The sequence below is a fragment of the Oncorhynchus clarkii genome, chromosome 19, assembly GCF_045791955.1.
Source record: "Oncorhynchus clarkii lewisi isolate Uvic-CL-2024 chromosome 19, UVic_Ocla_1.0, whole genome shotgun sequence".
NCBI classification, from domain to species: Eukaryota; Metazoa; Chordata; class Actinopteri; order Salmoniformes; family Salmonidae; genus Oncorhynchus; species Oncorhynchus clarkii.
Genome location: NC_092165.1, coordinates 18,936,322 through 18,959,717, shown reverse-complemented (window position 1 = coordinate 18,959,717; position 23,396 = coordinate 18,936,322). Strand labels below are relative to the sequence as shown.

Genomic DNA, 23,396 nt, shown 5'->3' with positions numbered 1-23,396 from the left:
TAATCACATACAGATGAAGGATCTTAATTTGAGCCGTTTGCTACAGCAGGAAAATAATCCTGCAACAACAAGACATTTGAGTTGTTATGTGGATAATGAAAAAATAATTGTATGGGTTGATACATTGCTCGTAATGGCAAATAAATTTAAAAGGGGGAAATCAAGTTTTTCGACATTTCTTTAAAACTCAAATACATGACAAGTTTGCTGTGCGGAAAAATCCTCAGCAACAAAGGGGTGATAAAATTAAGATCCAACTTCTATCTGGCAACCCATTTCTCTGACTCACATCTGGCAACCAGATGTGCACAATGTAAAGTGCCTTGCGAAAGTATTTGGCCCCCTTGAACTTTGCGACCTTTTGCCACATTTCAGGCTTCAAACATAAAGATATAAAACTGTATTTTTTTGTGAAGAATCAACAACAAGTGGGACACAATCATGAAGTGGAACAACATTTATTGGATATTTCAAACTTTTTTAACAAATCAAAAACTGAAAAATTGGGCGTGCAAAATTATTCAGCCCCTTTACTTTCAGTGCAGCAAACTTTCTCCAGAAGTTCAGTGAGGATCTCTGAATGATCCAATGTTGACCTAAATGACTAATGATGATAAATACAATCCACCTGTGTGTAATCAAGTCTCCGTATAAATGCACCTGCACTGTGATAGTCTCAGAGGTCCGTTAAAAGCGCAGAGAGCATCATGAAGAACAAGGAACACACCAGGCAGGTCCGAGATACTGTTGTGAAGAAGTTTAAAGCCAGATTTGGATACAAAAATATTTCCCAAGCTTTAAACATCCCAAGGAGCACTGTGCAAGCGATAATATTGAAATGGAAGGAGTATCAGACCACTGCAAATCTACCAAGACCTGGCCGTCCCTCTAAACTTTCAGCTCATACAAGGAGAAGACTGATCAGAGATGCAGCCAAGAGGCCCATGATCACTCTGGATGAACTGCAGAGATCTACAGCTGAGGTGGGAGACTCTGTCCATAGGACAACAATCAGTCGTATATTGCACAAATCTGGCCTTTATGGAAGAGTGGCAAGAAGAAAGCCATTTCTTAAAGATATCCATAAAAAGTGTCGTTTAAAGTTTGCCACAAGCCACCTGGGAGACACACCAAACATGTGGAAGAAGGTGCTCTGGTCAGATGAAACCAAAATTGAACTGTTTGGCAACAATGCAAAACGTTATGTTTGGCGTAAAAGCAACACAGCTCATCACCCTGAACACACCATCCCCACTGTCAAACATGGTGGTGGCAGCATCATGGTTTGGGCCTGCTTTTCTTCAGCAGGGACAGTGAAGATGGTTAAAATTGATGGGAAGATGGATGGAGCCAAATACAGGACCATTCTGGAAGAAAACCTGATGGAGTCTGCAAAAGACCTGAGACTGGGACGGAGATTTGTCTTCCAACAAGACAATGATCCAAAACATAAAGCAAAATCTACAATGGAATGGTTCAAAAATAAACATATCCAGGTGTTAGAATGGCCAAGTCAAAGTCCAGACCTGAATCCAATCGAGAATCTGTGGAAAGAACTGAAAACTGCTGTTCACAAATGCTCTCCATCCAACCTCACTGAGCTCGAGCTGTTTTGCAAGGAGGAATGGGAAAAAATGTCAGTCTCTCGATGTGCAAAACTGATAGAGACATACCCCAAGCGACTTACAGCTGTAATCGCAGCGAAAGGTGGCGCTACAAAGTATTAACTTAAGGGGGCTGAATAATTTTGCACGCCCAATTTTTCAGTTTTTGATTTGTTAAAGAAGTTTGAAATATCCAATAAATGTCGTTCCACTTCATGATTGTGTCCCACTTGTTGTTGATTCTTCACAAAAAAATACAGTTTTATATCATTATGTTTGAAGCCTGAAATCTGGCAAAAGGTCGCAAAGTTCAAGGGGGCCGAATACTTTCGCAAGGCACTCTATAATATATCATATTAACTTTTTTTTGCTAAAGTTGAATTGTATGCCCTTGGATGTGATGGATATCTATACCCTTACCCTTTCTCGTGCATTTGTGAAAGATTATTATCCCATGCATCTAATGCCACAATTTAATTCCAGTACTGTATACAGTATGTGCCATAATTTGAATACATTTTCCATCTCCTTCAATACTGCTAAGGATCGAACCCTTATTTTTAATTTCCGCCTAAAATGACATAGCCAAATCTAACTGGCTGTAGCTCAGGACCTGAAGCAAGGATATGCATATTCTTGATACCATTTGAAAGGAAACACTTTTAAGTTTGTGGAAATGTGTAATTCATGTAGGAGAGTATAACACATTCGATCTTGTGAAAGATAATACAATCAATCAATCCAATGTATTTATAAAGCCCTTCGTACATCAGCTGATATATCAAAGTGCTGTACAGAAACCCAGCCTAAAACCCCAAACAGCAAGCAATGCAAGTGTAGAAGCACAGTGGCTAGGAAAAACTCCATAGAAAGGCCAAAACCTAGGAAGAAACCTAGAGAGGAACCAGGCTATGAAGGGTGTGGCTAGTCCTCTTCTAGCTGTCCCCTGGTGGAGATTATAACAGAACATGGCCAAGATGTTCAAATGTTCATAGATGACCAACAGGGTCAGATAATAATAATCACAGTGGTTGTAGAGGGTGCAACAGGTCAGCACCTCAGTAGAAAATGTCAGTTGGCTTTTCATAGCCGATCATTCAGAGTATCTCTACCGCACCTGCTGTCTCTAGAGAGTTGAAAACAGCAGGTCCGGGACAAGGTAGCACGTCCGGTGAACAGGTCAGTGTTTCATAGCCGCAGGCAGAACAGTTGAAACTGGAGCAGCAGCACAACCAGGTGGACTGGGGACAGCAAGGACTCATCAGGCCAGGTAGTCCTGAGGCATGGTCCTAGGGCTCAGGTCCTCCTCCTCCGAGAGAGAATTAGAGAGTGTGTACTTAAAGTCACACAGGACACCGGATAAGACAGGAGAAATACTCCAGATATAACAGACTGACCCTAGCCCCTCGACACATAAACTATTGTAGCATAAATACTGGAGGCTGAGATAGGAGGGGTCGGGAGACACTGTGGCCCCTTCCGACGATACCAAACAGGCCGGATAGAGGATAACTACCTACCCTACCATCAATGTGAATTTAAGTCAATGCATGTTTCACATTCAATGTTAAACATAATCTGAATAACTTTCCGCTAAGTGTGAATACATGAATACCTTCCTCTCTCTCTCAACCTCTATTCCTTACAGGAGTTTGTTTACGAAGTTCCACATGACCAGCTGGCGAAGAAAACCCTGGAGATCTCCGTATGGGACTACGATCTGGGGATGAGCAACGACTTCATAGGTAAGTGAACGGGGGAGTGAGTGAAAGGAGGAGAGGTGGTAGAGAGCTAGAAATATAGCTAAAGAAAATAATGTAATAGAATTTGGGCGTGCGAGGAGGAGAGCAACGCAGGCCACAGTGTGATGAGCAATGACGTCATAGGGAAAGGAGAGGGAGGGAGTGAAAGGAGGAGAAGAAGTAGTGAATGAATGGAAGAACTGAAGAGGGGGATGAAATGAAAACGAGCAGAAAAGAGGGAAAGGACTGTATGTGGAGAAGCAAGAGCATTGGGAAATGAAAACGAGCAGAAAAGAGGGAAAGGACTGTATGTGGAGAAGCAAGAGCATTGGGAAATGAAAACGAGAGCGACAGAAAGGAGTCCTCAAACCCTCGACGGGGTGAAACGCCGGATTCACACGGCTTTGTGAGGCACTAAACGGCTCTGACGGGGCCCGGCGTGTACTGTATATCACAGGAGGCAGGCGCTTCGGCGCGGGGGGGGGGGAGTGAGGGAGAACCGGTGGGGAGGCAGCTGGAGGAGAATGGATTGCCTCCCAGGGAGCTGGAAGGGCCTTGAGATCAAAGTGTTTTACTCCCGTCTGGAGGCTCCCTGTAACAGGCTGAGTCGCTCTCTCTCTTTCCGACTGTCTCCCTCGTGCCCTCTCTATCGCTCTCTCCCTCCCTCCCTCTCTCTCTCTTTCTCAACTCACACTTTCTATTTATCCCAGGCCTGCTCTCTCTTTCACACGCACACTCAATCTCTCCCTCATGCCCCCCCCCCCCCTCTCTCTCTCTCTCTCTCTCTCTCTCTCTCTCTCTCTCTCTCTCTCTCACCCCCTCATGTCATCTCTCTCTCCCTCCATCTCTCTCTCATGCTTTTTTGTCTCTCTCTCTCTCCATTTCTCTTTCTCTCCCTCTCTCTCTCTCTGGGGCCATAATGTTTGTGAGTTATTACCCACGCCAGAAGAGTAGGGGGAAACGGCCATCGCTCTGACACACTGGTCTGTTATCAAGACTGTTGACTGTTATCATTGTGGTGTAATGGCCGACATGCACGATGGCGTAGACCTGTTAGCACTGCGGAAAAGGCCTGTGATACCGGGAGAGACAGGAGGAAGGGGGGAAAGAGAAAAGGGGGAGAGACCGAGAGGGGGAAAAAAGGGATAAGATGGATAGAGCAGAGGGAGAAACAAATGAGGTGTCAAATACTCTCTGTAAAGGTCAGGAAGAATGACGGAAGAAGAAGACAAGGGAGAAGGGATGGAAAAATGAAAGAAAGAAAGAAATAGAGTAATCATGGAAGGAAGAGAGATAGGAGGAGAGACGGAGCGAGAGTAGCAGTGTCCCCACCCTGATTTGTGGGTGCAATTGATGTGCGGACTGGACCTCTCGTTTTGCACAAAGACAGAGGTGTCGAGGAGGGAGGAGAAGGGGAGGAATAGAAGAGGAGGAAAAGAGAGAGAGAGTGAGTGGGACGGCCCCTGCCAGGTCCTCCCTCATCCATCTCGTCCCATCCGTCAGTGTTTCTCTCTCGCCTTTCTTTCTCACGTCCCACGCCGCGTCACACTGTCGCCCTCCGTTTGTCACTCACACCCCTCCGGGCTCAGGGAACACGGTATCGCAATATGTGCATGTGTGTGGAGGGGGGGAAGGAGAGATGGGATTGGAATGTCATTAGGGGGGCACGTGAGTGGCCTAGAAAAACTCAGCAAACAGGTCATGTGTGTGTGTGTGTGTACAACTGTGTGTGTGTGTGTGTGTGTGTCTGTGTTTGGGGGTGGCAAGAATGAGAAGGGGTCATTAGGAAGGTACGTGGGAAGAGTATGCAAACACACTTGCTCTCTGAAACTTGGGCGCTACGAGGGGGCGAGGTGTGTTTGCGCACATACAATTACACACATCCCACTAGGCAAACCACTGGTTGAATCAATGTTGTTTCCTCATCATTTCAATGAATTGACATTGAACCAACGTGGAATAGATATTGAATTGACGCCTGTGCCCAGTGAGATGTGTGTGTGTGTGTGTTTGTATTTTTATACTTGTGAGGACTGTGTGTGTCTGTCTTGATATGTGTCTGTCTGGTTCCAAAGGAGTGTGAGTTACGTAAGGGAACAGTATTAACCTCCCCCACACCTCTCACTGTATCTGAGTTTAATGCCAAGGCTTAGTGGGGCCACAAATGAGCTATTGAGAGTGTTTGAGGTGTTGTGAAAGCCGGCGTCTGCAAAATACTGTGTTTAAAACTTCACACTCCATCAACTATGCAATCACAGCCAGGAAAACCACTATCTGTCGGATGACCCTCCCAGGGATGACTCTCTTTCTCTCCTCATCTCTCTCTCTCTCCTTTCCTATCTGTCAATTAATCGATATTTATAAATCCCCCCCCCCCTTTTCTTAATCTCTCCCCTTTTTCTTGCTGTTCTCTCCCTCCTTCTGTGTCTCCCTGTGTGTCCCTCTGCGGGTCTGTCTGCGTGTCTCTCTCTCTCTCTCCCTTCCACCTTCTACCTCCCTCTCTCACAGGTGGAGTTGAACTGGGCATAAATGCTAAGGGAGTGAGGCTGAAACATTGGTTTGAGTGTCTCAAACACATCGGCAAGAAAGTCGAGTACTGGCACGCCCTCACGCAGCAAGGAGCCCCTCCAGAGCCCCCCCCGCAGTGACTGACACACACACACTTTATCGCAATTATTAAATGATAATCAATGAATGGTGAAGAAAGAACAAAATAATAATGTAACATAGTAATAATAGTGATAAAACATGCAATAATGAGACGGATAATGATGATATAATAACAAATAATAATAGTGGGTAATTATCCCAATTTAGCTTTTTTTCTAAGTAAATACATTTGTGAAAATGTCCCTCATTGAAATGTTTAACGTGAAAGTGCTAACCAATTTGACCTTATCCCTCAATATTGTGACGTCACTTGCATTTCAGCCATTCAAATGTACATGAACAGTGTAGAACCTCTTACTTGCACTGTAACTCCAATACTGGAACAGTCTGTGAGCGCCTGTGGGCCCATTGCCCAACAAGGTCTTGTTACGAACGTTGTAATCGCCAGGTTGTTTCTACCAGGGATGTAGTTGAAAAAGGTGGGTAAGAGATGACTGGCATCTAGCAACGCTAATGCTTACTGTTCTAACTGTTCTAGGACGTGTATGGGCGACTGCATACTTGGTGTGTCTCTGAAAGTGGCCGTGGCGAATAAAGTGGGTGGATCGACAGCGATGGGTGTGACATCAGCACTCTGTTATTGGTTAGACGGTTTTGACTGAGCGGTGTTGTTTTTTTTTCTCTCTCGTTTCTTCGTTGCTTGGACTTCAGTTTTGAACCCAGAAGATGAGTCCAAATTGTATTTCACCGCTACAAAGAATTGTATGTTTTCAGTGAATAAAACTGACAACTTTTTTATTTATTTTTCATTAAAAGTACTGATGATGGGTGTACAGTTGCTTGTATGTGTTGTATCTGTGTGCTTACTGTGACTGTCACCCTGATGTTGGTTACATTAAGTAACTACTTCCCACACCTTTGCGGGACAAAAGTGCTTAGCGAGCGGAAGCGAAGGACACTGTGTCCCGGTGTTGTTGCCGTTCATGCCCTCCCTATTGAGTAGACCGTATCAATGTGACACCGAGATAGTTATCAATATTTGTTATGTATTGTGTAGCTTGCCATCCTACTTGAAATAAAAAATAATGAGAGGGCAAAAAATGGCCGTGCTAGCTACTTCTGGCGACACAGCTGATACAGCTGCCTAGTGGGAAGCACCCTCAGGTTGGCAGACACCTCGATACAACAGTAACAGTGCACTAGTCATTCTCACTGGCTTATACACTCCTTGTGCGGCCCAATCAGCCATGCAAAACGATCTTTAGCGCCAACAAATCTGCCTAATTAGCTGATTCACTTTCCATAAACCTACTTGTGTTGATCCAACCACTTCTTTTGTGTTCTTGTGTTGATCCAACCACTTCACGTCCACTTTCAGACACACTCCACGTATGCAGTTACCCATGACTCAGTTCTAGCATTAACTGTGCCAACAGCGCTAACAATGCTAACAGTACTAACAGCGCTATCAGTACTAACAGCACTAGCAATGCTAACAGTACTAACAGCGCTAACAGTGCTAGTGCTAATTTAGCGTAATACGTGTAAAAACAGTATTCACCAAGGTGCGTTAAAAGCATTAGCATGTGTTTACCCTCCTCTGCATCCCTGATTTACTTCACAAAGTACCCAAGTGATGAGGACAAGTTGGATAAGTCACCTGCTATAGATTTTTTATTATGGTGGTTGTCGCTCTGATGAAAACTGGCACACCATAGCGTTAAAGCACAAAACGTCTGACTGTACTGTCACTGTGTACTTGTCCGATGTCTGTACGTGATGACAGTGGGTGTCTGTATCTCCCCATATCTTCCTGTGTGTATGTGTCTTTGTGTGTGAGTGAGTTGTTGTGTGTGCATACATTTTGCATACAAATGTGTGTGTGTGTGGACGTGCGTTTCAGTGTGCATGCGCGCGTGTGGGTTTGACTGTAAGCGTGTCACGTCCTTCTCCAAATGTCTCCATCCGTGAACCCTGAAGCATGGAGCTGTGAAGAAAGACAGAACAAAAGAGACGAGACTCACTCCTACAGTACGAGACTCACTCCTATGTTCCCTGGATGTCCCCATGGTCTAACAAACTGATGTCCTGTCACATGTGCCACAGTATGGCTGGCAGTCCAGTGAGTCAATTTTCCTTGGTGACAGTCACACAAGATAACCCTCAGTCTGAATTATTCTCTGACCCCTGCTCTGTGCCCTTTGACCTTTGAATTTTAGTGAATTGAAAGCTAGAGAGCACAGAGAGATTTCTGCGGCAGTCTCAAACAAACTATAGCCCCCTACTCTAAAGAGGGGTTATCAGAGGTTATCAAATACCAATTATTGGGTGTGCAGGCTTTTGCTCCAGCTCCAGCCTAATGCAGTCTGGACAACAATAAGTGTCATCGGGTGTGTTCATGCTGGCCTGGAATAAAAGCATGAACATCCCAGTAGCTCTCAAGGAGAGTTTCCTTCTAGTTCTCTGCGCCCTTACGGTAAGATTTTATTTATAAATGACTGGATTTTTTCAATTTCGGTGAGTCTCTTGTAGACATTCAAATGTTCCATCTTGGAGAAAAAATAAGAAAAAAACTATTTGTGTGAAAAATATGGCAAAAACTCCATCTATAGCCAAAGGAATAGGTTAATTTGACATTTGATCAATGTCTAAGATGGGGAATTCAAGAAGTGTCTAGGTCTAGGAGTGTCTAGGTCTAGGAGTTTAGGTCTAGAAGTGTCTAGTTCTAGGTCTACAAGTGTCTAGGTCTAGTAGTGTCTTGGTCTAGGAGTTTGGGAAACTATGCGAGAGAGACTACCCAGGCTGTTTTTATGAGAGAGGACTACCATGGAGCTTAAAAGACTACTATGGGTTGGTTGGACAACAGAGTTCCCGGGGATGGACAACAGAGACCCCCCCCCCCCTCCCCCCGCCTTGTGATGGATTTCCCAAGAGAAAAGAGAGATTGGCTGTGATGAATTATACTCAGCATGGCAACAATCCCTCCCAGAGGCTTGGCCACTGGACTGTGTGGACAATCATGGACTAAAATACCTGCAGGATCAAAGGATACCGACACAACGTTTGTGTGTGTGTGTGCATGCTTGCAAGTGTGTGTGTGTGCGTTGTGTACATGTCTGTGTGTGTGTACGTGTTCATGCATTGAATCTGAACACACTCATGGACACCCCTCTCCCCCACCCTCCCTTGCAACAAAAACACTGCCATAACGTAGACAGTGACCTCTCACCATGGATTCCTTTACCAGAGACAGACCTCGAGGGGTTAACCACCCTAAGGACAGAGGCCCAATCCTGTGGCCCCTGGCTACAGTTTGGACACCTTATAGTTCCAACGTTGGTCCACTAAAGCACACTATTACCCTGTTCACACTACTGAGCCAAACACAGCCAAGTCAAGCCAGGCTGTATCACACTGGCCTGGTAACTCCTCTACTGTAGTTGCTGGAATGAAAAAAGGACAATGCGAAAAGAAGATTACCCAGGCCAGCACAGTATGGTTTGGGTCAGCCCTTGTAGTGTGAATTAGACATCTCAGTCAGTCAACAGTCTCCTGGACTTTTTCTTACTTTCTAATCGTTGTCTGGGATCTCTGTGTTCGTAATTCTGTACTTGGACAAAAGTGTGAATGAGGGCATCATGACGGATAGCAAAAACAAAACATGGCTCGAGGTCAAATGTGACACGGATCGTAGATCATCAAAGCTAGGGACTGAACTCTGAGACCACGAGTGAGAAGTTCAGCTCGTCTGGTCTTTTGCGGTCACCAAGAACACACGTTGAGGGACATTGACAAAGATGGCGGTGGAGTGGAGAGGGCGGAATCTGTTCTTCTCTATGCACACCAATGACGACACAGAAATCCTCTCCACGCGCAGCAACAACAGTGAAGTTGATAATCAATTGATAAGCATCTCCGATGTCACTCCGTGATATGTTGTCAAAGATGCATTCATGTTTTTTTTTTGTACGCAATACTGAGTATGTATACAACGGGTGGGTCTAATCCTGAATGCTGATTGGTTAAAACCGCATCCCAGCCGGTGTCTATTCCACAAGTTACTTAGTATGTATGTACTTCCCTCTCCGGGATATTCCTTATCATGTGAAGCCAGGCTTGGACTTGGATACATTTATTATCTTGTCCAGGTGATCTGATTGGTTTATTTTCACTCAGATTCTCTCTATCTCTGCCTTTTACTTGTTGTCGGTCAAAGCCAACTCGACTTTGTTCATCATGTGACATAAACAAACCATATGCATCATAACATTCTAATAAAGAATTGCATGTGTAACGATTGTCATATATATGCACATGTAACTAACATTGTGACTAACATTGATCAATGGCAATTTCTTTAGGGTTGACATCATTGACATGGTATCATCAATCAAATCTGTTTGAGCTATCATCGCTGATGTGTACTCGTTGGTTTGTAATTTTTGTTTGTAAGAAAAAAAAGAAGGGATAATTCAGGGTAAGATGCTCAATTTGACGCTTTACTCGGTCCGCAGTTGCTTTAAAACCTTTAGCGTCGGGGAATGGGGAGACAGGGCGGAGCGGGAGGACTATTGTTACAGCATCCCTGTGTACTCACTGACGTAATGGCTATCTCTATGTGGAACATACGGTGTGGTTGACATCCTGTGGTGAGTTTGTGGAACTACTTTTTTTAAAATAAACTGAACCCGTTTCAGTGACCTACTGTGTACGTTGTTGGACAGAAGAGTGATTTAAATAGCACATTCGTCCAAAAAGATGTCCATACCACATGTGGAGAGATGTCAACTTTTATTATTTGATAAGTCATGCATTTTGTGACAACCTATAGCAAGCCCTCCCGAGTATTTATTTTAAAACACTTTGACAGTCCTTCTACGAAGTTACAATGAACATGTAACTTCATAGAAGGAAGTTGTCCTTTTCTTTTGCAAACATGGCTTTTTTCTATATGCATGCTACCCTCTCTCCCTCTCTCTTCCTCCTTCTCTCACGGCTCGGTCACTCGGCCCACGAACAGTGGGACCTTGGCCTGGTCGCTCCACAGTATCATCAGGAAGGGCCTGAGGGCTGAGAAGGAAGAGAAGGAGCGGGAGAAAGAGAGGGAAGTGGCCGCCCCAGCCTCCACACCTTCCTCCGTCAGGGAGAGGAAGGCCCGGTGGCGGGCTTCCGTCAGGAGCAACTCGTTGTCGGGGTAGAAGCCACACAGGTTGGCGCTGTCGAACAGCTCTGACAAACCTAAGGGAAGAAAGAGGTGTGGGAGTAAGAGGAGGGAGATATGGAGAAGGAGAGCGGAGAAGAGCAGAAGGTAGAGGGAGGTAGAAGAAAGGGAGGGAGAGAAGTGAGAGAGGCAAATCAAGAAACGCCAGAGTTGTTGGTTTAGGTTGACTTAGAACGACCCGGTGAAATCCATTGCTGCTCCTGGATGAAGACATTTTTGTTGTAGCCAAGCAAAAACATCTGGTTCAACTAATCAAGGGCTTGGTGGTTAGTTGAATCAGGTGGCTACAACAAAATGCACAGTCTTATCATTCGAACAGTCAGGCAGCAGGTAAGCTATAAGACAGACATATAGACACGCATACAGACAGACCTATCTTCCTGAGCAGGGTGTTCATCTCGGTCCGGATGTCCAGTTTGATTTTGGGCAGAGTGACCTCGGTGGCCTGGGGAGACACCTGATTCATCTGCTCCACCATCTGGCTCACTGCCCTGTCCGTCATCTTCCCCTCCACCAATTGCAGGTCTGTGAGCTTGGTAGTGGGCGGGAGCAAGATGAACAAGCTACTTGCACCAGAGAGAGGGAACATCGCCACCTATGGGTGATTTACAAGGTTAGAATGTTACGTAGGTTGTGTGTGATTGCTTACAGTGTATCTGTGCATGTAAGTGTGGGTGTGTGTAATCAAAATGGTTACCTGTGCCATCAGTGCTGGAACGTATTGCACAGCCAATTTGTATTTGGCACTGTAGAGGACAGGCACCTTCACAGTATCACCATTCAGTTTCACAAATGGAAACGTTTTGGATTTTGCATCAAATTTCATCTTCCATTGACCTGAAACAGATATTATTATAATCCACATACTCCATATCCGCTAAAATAGACTATATCCTATCAGATAGATTGAGCATCGGTGCTTACCAAGAGCTTACTTGGATCACACACATGCACAAACACACAAACAGGATACTGACCATTGAAATACACAGCATTGAGGAGTAGCAGTTCGGTGTGGGCGGGAACAGAGTCGACCAGCTCTTTGATTTTATTATTTGTCTGCTTTGCAACCCAACTGTTGATCATTTCCACGTTTACCTCACTGGTATTGGTCAATTTGACTGGATCCGCATCGTAGAACTGCATGGATTGGTTGGTAAAGGACTCACTCAACTTCATATCTGAGGGGGGAGAGAGAGGGAATGTCAGAGATGTGGACAGACAGACGGATGGACGGATGGTCAGACAGACAGGTTCAGTGAGTTAAGTTAAGGGGGGATGGCGACTCATGATTAAATTGACAATATACGACGAGAATTCAAAATTATATGTGGAGAACAAGCTATAATTATCATGAGTACTAATTGTGCTCTGGTAGTACTGGGGTTGTAATAGATCTGGGAGGCCATCTTCAGTGTGTCCTGAAGTTTCAGCTTCAGTTTCTTCATCTCGGAATGAACACAGAAGAAGTCGTGAGACAGACAGAGAGCCGTCTCCATGTCTCTCCTTGTCTTGCCACGAGCCCCTAATGAGAGAGAGAGAGAGAGAGAGAGAGAGAGAGAGAGAGAGAGAGAGAGAGAGAGAGAGGATGAAACAGTATGTATTTTATTTGGCCTTCCATGCATCAATCATTCAGTGAGAGTTGATATCAAGTGTTGCTTTATTTTCAAAAGAACTGAGGTCTAGAGTATAAGTGCAGTTAGACAACCTCTCCCCATGTTCCATTTTAAAGAAACCCCACCCTCTCTTTCTTACCTAGTAACAGGTGGGTTAACACCCCGCTGATGCTGATTGGAGAGAAGAGCAAGTTTTTCATGGGCTGTGATTGGCTGAGGTGGGCATAAAGCTTCATGGAGAACTCATTGAGGGATTCTCCTAGCATGGCCTCCCACGACCTGCTGGTCTCGTCCTGGCACGATTCCCAGGGGGTCATGAACCCAGCGCAGGAGTAAGGAAGAACGGTGGGCGCAGCTAAAAGAAATGGCAAACGAAGATTCGAATTTCAACAAATCAAGAGCGTGACAGTGTCTTGAACATTGCAAGTGAGAGTCTAACATTTGGGCATTATGGCTATTTGGAACCAATTGATGTTACATTTGCGAATTACACTAATTTATTAACAAATGTGTGTATATATGCAAAGGTTTGAGAGTTTAATGGAAGAAGAAGGTTAGCTAAACGTACCTTCCACAATTAGCTCAATTGTATTAAAGTTGCTGCTGTCTCTGCCCTGCTCAGCTGTCTCACAATAGTACATACCGGCATCCTCCATTTTGACCTCATTAAGTGTGATTGTCATATCTTTTTCAAGGGGGCCATAAAGCCATTCTAGTCTGTCACCCTCCACCATTTCTCCAGTCTCTGCAGGATTCAACTGCTTCCGTGTGCCGTTCGTCATTCCTTTATCATATCTGTACCAATGGACCGGGTCTTTGCTGGATGGTGGGCGATCACAAGGTAAATTCACAGTGGACCCTTCAATTACTTTGAGAATGTAGCTGCTGGACACTGGAGGGAGAGAGCAAGATGGAAGACAGAAAGACAGGACAACAGTAGAAATCATTTCTGGAGCCAACCTCAAAATGCATGCAATGTTTGCTGACCTGTAGAGTTTGCTAAATTGCAACAAAAGAATTGCCCCATATTTCACCAGTTTTTAAGAATTACAATCTATGAATACACTGAAGTTCTGGGGCTGTATGTTTAAATCGACTGAATGCCTTATTCATTCACGTGAGCACAGACATTACGACAAAATGAGGGAACGCCCCTTTTTCCCAGAGTGCTTAAATAGGACTCGTGACAAAATGTACATTAGGCCAGCGAGACCGACAGCATGAGCTGAAAGGTACGGAATGGCTAGAAACTCTGAAACCTTCATCAGAGAAGAAGAAAATCTCTACAAGTCCAGACATCACGAGAACCACACAAATGGTTAGACTCTATAGACCAGCTATGTGCAGCGCCAGCTGAATACATTACAAATGGTTCAGAAATCTACAAAACTAAAGACTACACATTCACAGTCTACAGCTGTATATGTAAAAACAGTCTAGGAAACTCGACCGAAGACAAGAGACAAAGAACAATTTCCTCTCACCACCCTGTTCTAAGGAACCGAGCCGCTGGACAAGCTACGACTGCAAAGGACATGGTGACCTCTGGTGGACAACCAGAGACTTTCTGTCGACTGACTCTCCAGAAAATGGACCGGCAATTTCAACAGAGAGACAACAAAGGCATACAATTGTACATATGTACATTGCAATTATTTTCGAATGAACGGGCCGTTCATGTGCAAAGTATTAGCATTTCCATGAGCGTAGTTATCAGCTGTACGTATGATAGTGAAGTCCTTTGTCTTTTCTCTCGCTCTTTCTTGCATGTCCCTCCCTTTTCATTTTGTGTAGCAAGCCGTCATATCGGTTTAGTCCACTAGGGACCTTTCATTGCTTTATGTAGTAATCAATGTGTAAGCTATTCTGTTTTTGTTTATGTTTTTCTGTGTGATTAGTTAGTAAATAAATAATTAAGACAATTTGTATTTAGCTCTGATTCATCATTTATGCTAGGGTTCGTGCAGATATCCAAGGATTTTGCGACATTCAGAATGAGACCTGGTAGAAGGTAACAATTAATGACTGATTGATGACTGAAATGTAAGAGATCTTTATATCTTTGAGAGTTAATTCGGAAAACGATAACTCGTTAAATAAACTTATTCCGTGGTGCCCCAAGATTGGTAACGAGTAAATTGTTACAGGATTAATTTAATCATTGTAATAATTAATTCATCGATTTGATAAAACAATCGTCGTAACATTAATGATAGCCAAGACACGACATTCTGCTAAAGTTGTCGTTCTATTTCTCTTCTCAACATAAACTTGAAGATGAATTACTAAGTGTAAAAATGTAGGCACACTGTACAAATAATGAAAAGAGAACCAGTGATTGAGTTTTAACTTGTAACATGATTTAAAAATATATATATTTTTAAACAAGGTGGAGTGTCTATTTCAAGAAAGGCGTACATCACGTCACAGGCAGTTGTGATGAAAATAGGAGGTGACAGTATGTGTCCTCACCATCAACCTGGACTATGTGCACTTTTTGCCACTCCATATCATTCTGCTTGATCACACATTCATATGCCCCCTCGTTGGCTACACTGACGGGAGAGATTTCCAGATAGAAGCCATCCTTGGAGGCCTTGAGTTCCTTTGAGGATTCTGGGTAGTCGGGAACCAGATAGTCGTTGTATTTCCAGGTGATCTTAGCCCCAGCAAAGCTTTTTGGGTTTTGGCCAGGGAGACATGGGAAGACCAGGGTGGAGCCAGGTACACTTTGCAGGACCCCAACGGAAGAAGAGAAAAGCTGGATAGAGAGACAGAGATGGACAACCAAACAAGAAGGTGGAGGCAGTAAGGTACATGAGGTGTCTCTGTGCCACATTAGCATTTGTCCTAAAAACCAGGGTTTGATATTACAAAACAAAATGGGCCCGTTTCCCAGAACCAGATGTACGCCTACACTCCTGGGCCCTTATTCAAAAAGTGTCTTAGAGTAGGAGTGCTGATCTAGCGTCAGGTCTGCCCTGTCCATATTATCATATTCATTATGATCTAAAAGCTAATGCCGAACAGCAATTCTACTCTTTGTAAATGCAGGCAACGGACCCGGGACTAAAAAGCATTTTCAACAGAGATTCTCCGTTTAGCATGCTTTTCAGTCCAGGAGTGTTCTTAATCTTTCTCCAGGAAACTGGCCCTTTGTGTTTACCTCAAAGACAAGCAGGAGGGAGACACACGATAGGACTGAAATCCCCATCTAGGGAAGATGAAGAAAGATAAGAGGGGGAGAGAAGAGGTAGGAAGGGATGGCGGGACACAGCGGGCAAAGGGGCAGTGGGAATGAAAAAATCAATAGAACAAAAAAACAAGACTAGTTTGGCACATATTCGTGGCTCTTTCCTAATCCAATTGGTCAATTCACTCATGCTCTATATCTCAGTGGAACAAGCAAAATATTAGACATGGCATTTGCCGTTATAACAACATAGGCAAACAATATCAGCAATATTATATCTAGAGTAACTAACCACGATATCCATATGACAGTAGACCTATCATGATTGAGTAATTGGTAGGTCTTTAGAAAGGCATCGAAAAAGTTTACTCACACTGCAGGTCACTTGCAAATATTACAGCATCAGAAATAGTCTGAGTAAGATGATGATATATTTTCTCAACTGGAAAAAAAAAGGGTTCACGTCCTACTGCGTGCGTTCAGTATGTGTGTGTCCTTCCCTTCCCTACTCTCACCAAAAATAATGACTTATCTGTTTATTGTTTGATTAGTGGTCTTGTGTGTTTGCACTTTGAACGGGCTGATTTACTGAAAATCACATGGTTATTTGGCAAAAGCTCCCATAATACACTGAACAAAAATAGAAACGCAACATGTAAAGTGTTGGTCCCATGTTACACGAGCTGAAATAATATAAAATGAAATGTTCAATACTCAGAGGCTTATTTGTCTCAAATGTTGTGCACAAATTTGTTTACATCCCTGTTAGAGAGCATTTCTCCTTTGCCAAGATAATCCATCTACCTGACAGGTGTGGCATATCTAGAAGCTGACTAAACAGCATAATCATTGCGCAGGTGCACCTTGTGCTGGGAACAATAAATGGATACTCTAGAATGTGCAGTTTTGTCACACAACACAATGCCAAAGATGTCTCAAGTTTTGAGGGAGTGTGCAACTGGCATTCTGACTGCAGGAATGTCCACCAGAGCTGTTAGGGAATTTTATTTTCATTTCTCTACCATAAGCCACCTTCAATGTCAATTTAGAGAATTTGGCAGTACATCCAACCGGCCTCACATCCGCAGACCACGTGTATGGTGTTGTGTGGGCGAGCGGTTTGCTGATGTCAACGTTGTGAACATAGTGCCCCATGGTGTTGGTGGGGTTATGGTATGAGCAGGCATAAGTGCAAAAGTCTGGTTAGCCATTTGATTAACTGATTAATAGTCTTATGGCTTGGGGGTAGAAGCTGTTAAGAAGCTTAATGGACTTGGCGCTCTGTTACCACTTGCCTTGCAGTAGCAGAGGGAATAGTCTGGGGTGGCTGGAGTCTTTGACAATTTTTAGGGCCTTCCTCTGACACCGCCTGGTATAGAGGTCAGAGCAGGAAGCTTGACCCCGGTGATGTACTGGGCCGTACGCACTACCCTCTGTAGTGCCTTGCGGTAGGAGGACGAGCAGTTGCCATACCAGACAGTGATGCAACCCATCAGGGTGTTCTCGATGGTGCAGCTGTAGAACCGTTTGAGGATCTGAGGACCCATGCCAAATCTTTTCAGTCACCTGAGGGGGAATAGGTTTTGTCTTGCCCTCTTGGACTTTCCCTCTTGGACTGTCTTGGTGTGCTTGAACCATGTTAGTTTGTTGGTGATGTGGACGCCAAGGAACTTGAAGCTGTCAACCTGCTCCACTACAGCCCCGTCGATGAGAATGGGGGCGTGCTCGGTCCTCCTTTTCCTGTAGTCCACAATCATCTCCTTTGTCTTGATCACGTTGAGGGAGAGGTTGTTGTCCTTGTACCACACAGTCAAGTCTCTGACCTCCTCCCTATAGGCTGTCTCATCGTTGTCGGTGATCAGGCCTACCACTGTTGTGTCATCAGCAAACTTAATGATGGTGTTAGAGTCATCCCTGGCCGTGCAGTCATGAGTGAACAGGGAGTACAGGAGGGGACTGAGCACGCACCCCTGAGGGGGCCCAGTGTTTAATAATGCGTGGCGGGTGTGTTGTTACCTACTTTTACCACCTAGAGGCGGCCCGTCAGGAAGTCCAGGATCCATTTGCAGACGGAGGTGTTTAGTCCCAGGGTCCTTAACTTAGTGATGAGCTTTGAGGGCACTATGGTGTTGAACGCTGAGCTGTAGTCAATGAATAGCGTTCTCACATAGATGTTCCTTTTGTCCAGGTGGGAAAGGGCAATGTGGACTGCAATAGAGATTGCATCATCTAGAGATTGCATCATCATGTGTTGGTGCAGTATGCAAATTGGAGTGAGTCTAGGGTTTCTGGGATAATGGTGTTGATGTGAGCCATGACCAGCCTTTCAAAGCATTCACGGCTACAGATGTGAGTGCTTCGGGTCGGTAGCCATTTAGCCAGCTTACCTTAGTGTTCTTGGGCATAGGGACTATGGTGGTCTGCTTGAAACACGTTGGTATTACAGACTCGGACAGGGAGAAGTTGAAAATGCCAGTGAAGACACGTGCCAGTTGGTCAGCGCATGCTTGGAGTAAACGTCCTGGTAATCTGTCTGGCCCAGGGGCCTTGTGAATGTTGACCTGTTTAAAGGTCTTACTCACATTGGCTGCGGAGAGCGTGATCACACAGTCGTCCGGAACAGCTGATGCTCTCATGCACGTTTCAGTGTTACTTGCCTCGAAGCGAGCATAGAAGTAATTTAGCTTGTCTGGTAGGCTCGTGTCACTGGGCAGCTCTCGGCAGTTCTTCCCTTTGTAGTCTGTAATAGTGTGCATGCCCTGCCACATCCGACGAGCGTCAGACGAGCGTCAGAGCCGGTGTAGTACAATTCGATCTCAGGGCAAAATGAATTTATTTAAATTGACTGATTTCCTTATGTGAACTGTAACTGTAAATCTTTGAAATTATTGCATGTTGCATTTATATTTCTGTTCAGTATAGTTTATCTTTGTATTTTTTTTATAGTCATGTGTATTCATCTTGATTAACATTGATACGGTCAACTTTTTACAAATATGCATCAATATAATATTTCTGTGTGCCCCTTGTTGTTATGCTATAAACATAGCATGAACGAATGAAAATGTTTTGCCTTATTTAGTACATGATAAATCGAGATTGCAAGGCAGCGATCGATTAGTAGAGCCTTTTCATTTGGGCGTATTAGAATCCGAATACGTTTCACTCAGTCATGTCCAATCGGAAACCGGATGCAAAAGGAAAGTCTAAAGTTTTGGGAAGCTTTTGCAGTCAGTATTGATTAGTATGACATATTACAAACAAAGGCTTACAGCAAATAATGTAATTATGTGAACATGCACATGGAAACGTGAAATTGAACTCAAATCGCCTGAAAAAGAGAGTAAGTTTATTCCTTATATAATTTACTAGCCGTTAGCGGAGCTGTGCAACCAAACCATGTAGACATAACAGCTAAAGGGGCTATTTAAAAGTTGCTTTTAAATGTTTCCAATAATTATCTCATAAAGAGCTTCGGATAATAATGTACGTTAACGACGTAAACGCATTTGTGTTTATTAGTTAGCAACGTTCTTTGTTTATGTTGTTTCTACCACTTAGCTAACGTGTTTCAACCGGATAACGTTACAAGTAACGTTATGCAGCTTAATGTCCTTATCTACGAAAGACGTGTTTGCAAGTCGCAGGGTGAGAGGGTACAGTGGAGATGGAGTTGTAAACAATTTGGTTTATCAAAGATTTTTGCAAGATTTGTTTCATTCAGATGAATGTTACAACTACGAAAGGAAAAAAAATCAAATACATATCTTTGCCGAATTTTCTTTGTTGGAAAACGACATGCAGCCTAAGCTTCAATGTGGTTAATCATTAACCCAAAGGCTGGCTGTATGATGTCGATTTCACACATGTCGAACTGCTAACACAAGACGAGTCCACTTAACTATTAGCTTAACTATAGCCCACTTAACTATAGCTATTAGTTTAGCCTAGTTCAGAGCCCTATGTTGACATCCACATATATGGCCCTTGGATAGAAAATCTGCTTTTGTACATTTGATTTTATTTCCATTGTTTGCTAAATTTCCCCCTCAACCCACAGTGTATATCAACCAAAGCAGCGGCAAGGTGTGAGAGTATTGGAAAACACCAGCTATGGAAACGAAGTTCAGCATCGATGACGCGTTTGTGCTGGAGGGAGAGGATGAAGGGGTGTCTGATGGAGAGAAGGAAGGATGGAAGGGCAGAGAGAAAGACAGAGAGGGGGGAGAGATGACGTTCGGTACCCTCTCCTTTGCCAAACCCCAGACTCACTCGCCCTCCGCTGTGGCTGGCTCCCCCGACCACAGCAGCAGTCTGAAGTACCAGGTGATGCCCCATCATACACACACACATAGAAGTGATATCAGGGAGTGATGTTGTGTGGTGGTGACCTAACATTTTTCTCGATCTCTCTGCTCGCACAGAATCTGGAAAATGAAGAAGTCTTGGGCAGCAGTGGCAATTCCTCTTTCAATAACTTCTTCAAAATCAGGTTGGTCTTCATTGGCGTGTTGTGATTGCATCTGGCATTACCTAGATGAGAATGGCACCCTCAAATGTAAATGTGTGTTCCTTTTTTTTTTTTATGATATCAATAAAGATGTTCAACTTTCAATTTTTTCCCCCTCAGTGATCCTGCGACTCTGTCTTACTGCAGCTCCCAGTGGTCGTTCAGCACTTTGAGTTCTGTCACCCAGCTCTCTGCACACTGCTGCGGGTAATTGACCACGCACACAAACACACACACAAATAGTCATTCATAAGAATGCATTACACTGAACCATGCCCACAATATTACATAAGATCAAGGATGTACTCACACACACTCCCAAACACCCACAATGACTGACGAAAACCCTGATGTTTTCCTCAGGTGGACGTCTCACCCTCTGGTGAAGAAGAACCGAAGAGTGGTCCTCTCCTCATTCCTTCTCCTCGTCACGGGAGTTGGTAAGTCACACCATCTCTGCTGAAAGAAAAAAACATCTCCCGTGATTCTCCTCCAACAGTGTTTTTCACCAATCCATTCCTGGGGGAACGCGCAAGTGGTAACAATTTTTGTACCAGTCCGGCACTAACACACTTGATTCAACTAACCGAAGGCTTGCTGATACATTGAATTCTGTGTGTTATTACTAGGCTAGGGGAAAAAAATGTGCACACAGCCCAGGAATGGGTTGGGAAACACTCCAGTCTAACATTTAGTTTGTGTACGGTGGTTTATATTTTATAGAAATGTCTTGTTTTTTACCACCCATTGTCAGCCATTGTAATGTATTCATGGCACTGAACTTTGTCTCGGAATAATTCCTCTTGTGTTCTCATATCTATTGTTAGTTATCTTGAGATATTGCCTTTTCATTAAATGTCCATGTTTTCTTTCTCTCAGCTCTCATTTTCACTGGTGTCGTAATACAATTGAATCCGGATGCAGGTAAGAAAGAGATTCAGTGAATGTGGGGTGTGTTGTCACATGTCAGTGAAGATGTCTGTATTCTTGGTTGTTGGTAGTCTTTTACTGTGGGCTTTGACATGGTATCTTTGATGTTTCCCACAGGTGTCTCAAGTGCCATTTTCTTCGTCCCTGGATTTCTTCTCTTCATTCCTGGGGGTATATAGTGCTCTTTAGCTTGACTTGGTTGTATTGTCAATGTATTTCATGTTTCACACGTCTTTCAGCCTTTTCTCCTGTCTTTTTAATCATAACGTCTGGACAGTGCATGTGGGTGGGAATGTGAACTTATACAAGTAATCTGCAGATTAAATTACACACAGGCATTATAAAAGCTTCACAGTTTACATGTGCATTACTATGGCTTCATATGTTTACTACCTAAATGATTAAAACAGTGTGGTAATTGTTTTCTCTCCTTTTCCCTCAGTGTACCATGTGATTTACATCAGTTGTGCGGTTCGGGGAAGACGAGGCTTCAAGTTCTTCTACTTGCCCTATTTTGAAAAATGACCCATTGCACTACACCTTTTTTTTTTTGTCCAATTTTGAGAATGTACTTTTTTCAATTATGTAACAAAGATGTTTTTTCTTATTATGTAAAACCTTTTTACCCTGTCTTTATACTGACCACTACTACAAACTCAACCACTTCGTGCCTCGATAAGCTTCTTGCACATCCTGTATGGAAGAGAAGGAGTCTGATTTGCCCTGCCGGTGTTTGTCGTGTCTCGTGAGTATATAGTGACTGTGAAACTACAATAAACCTGTTTTTTGTATATTACTTTTAAAAGGTCTTCATGAGTCAGTGTTTGCTAGTAGCGCTGGTGTTGGAATAATGCAAACCGCATGGGAATTTTAGGACAGCTGTGATGCGGTTGGTGCCGAAAGTATTAGCTATTTCTCTCAGATGTGTTTGGTGGGGCCACATCCCCAAGATGTTAATGACTGGCATGATGAGTATTTTCGCTTGTGTATAGATCATCACATCTGAGTGCAAGAGTGTCCTATATGTAGTGTTTTGGCTACTTTTGGAACAATAAGCATTTGAAAAGCATAATGTTGGTGTGTAGGGAAAACTTAACTACATGAAGAGTGGAGAAAAATTATCAACGGACAATCACATTTTCATGATTGTGGACCTCAGGAAACAGCAGAGGGAGCACCCCCCCCCCCCCCCCCCATCCACATCGATGGGACAGCAATGGAGAAGGTGGAAAGTTTTTATTTCCTCTGTGTACATATCACTGACAAATTGAAATGGTCCATCCACACAGACAGTGTGGTGAAGAAGGCGCAACAGCTTGTCACCTAAAACCCTTAACTTTTAGATGCACAAATGAGAGCATCCTGTCGGGCTGTATCACCGCCAGGTATGGCAACTGCACTGCCCACAACCACAGGGTGGTGTGGTCTGCACAACGCATCACTGAGGGTAAACTACCTGCCCTCTAGGACACCTATAGCATCTGATGTTACAGGAAGGACAAAAATATCAAGGACAACAACCACCCGAGCCACAGCCTGTTCACCCCGCTACCATCCAGAAGGCGAGATCAGTACAGGTGCATCAAAGCTGAGATCGAGAGACAAAACAGCTTCTATCTCAAGGCCATCAGACTGTTAAACAGCCATCACTAGCGCAGTGAGGCTGCTGCCTCCATAGAGACTTGTAATCACTGGCCACTTTAATAAATGGAACACTGGTCACTTTAATAATGCCTCTTTAATAATGTTTACATGGCGTGCATTACTCGTCTCATGTATATACTGTATTCTATACTATCTATTGCATCTTAGCCTGTGCCGCTCTGACATTGCTCATATGTATATTTATATATTCTTATTCCATTCCTCAGTTAGATATTTGTTGTGGAATTGTTAGATATTGCTGCACTGTCGGAACTAGAGGCACAAGCATTTCGCTATACTCGCAATAACATCTGCTTGCAAACCTT

At 43.8% G+C, this 23,396-nt stretch overlaps 3 protein-coding genes across 3 annotated transcripts in view; 2 read left to right on the top strand and 1 right to left on the bottom strand.

Moving 5' to 3' along the window:
• LOC139374900 (double C2-like domain-containing protein beta) overlaps window positions 1–10,417 on the top strand; it is a 51,715-nt gene extending 41,298 nt beyond the window's left edge. The window contains exons 10-11 of the mRNA XM_071116118.1: window positions 3,253–3,349; window positions 5,855–10,417. Coding sequence (XP_070972219.1) covers window positions 3,253–3,349; window positions 5,855–5,994 — 237 coding nt within the window. The 3' untranslated portion in view covers window positions 5,995–10,417. The remainder of the gene's footprint in view (window positions 1–3,252; window positions 3,350–5,854) is intronic.
• Window positions 10,418–10,730: 313 nt separating this feature from the next.
• On the bottom strand, window positions 10,731–16,544 carry LOC139374899 (plasma protease C1 inhibitor-like). The gene is made up of 10 exons (XM_071116116.1): window positions 16,360–16,544; window positions 15,960–16,007; window positions 15,266–15,554; window positions 13,362–13,685; window positions 12,933–13,148; window positions 12,559–12,702; window positions 12,155–12,358; window positions 11,875–12,014; window positions 11,550–11,772; window positions 10,731–11,194 (listed from the first exon to the last, which is right to left on the bottom strand). Exons 2-10 carry the CDS (start codon window positions 16,005–16,007, stop codon window positions 10,947–10,949), a joined length of 1,836 nt encoding a protein of 611 aa, XP_070972217.1. The 5' UTR covers window positions 16,360–16,544; the 3' UTR covers window positions 10,731–10,946.
• Window positions 16,545–19,161: 2,617 nt separating this feature from the next.
• On the top strand, window positions 19,162–23,154 carry LOC139374898 (transmembrane protein 134-like). The gene is made up of 8 exons (XM_071116115.1): window positions 19,162–19,329; window positions 20,047–20,312; window positions 20,411–20,478; window positions 20,617–20,703; window positions 20,860–20,936; window positions 21,376–21,420; window positions 21,544–21,597; window positions 21,869–23,154. Exons 2-8 carry the CDS (start codon window positions 20,100–20,102, stop codon window positions 21,949–21,951), a joined length of 627 nt encoding a protein of 208 aa, XP_070972216.1. The 5' UTR covers window positions 19,162–19,329; window positions 20,047–20,099; the 3' UTR covers window positions 21,952–23,154.
• Window positions 23,155–23,396: the final 242 nt, after the last annotated feature.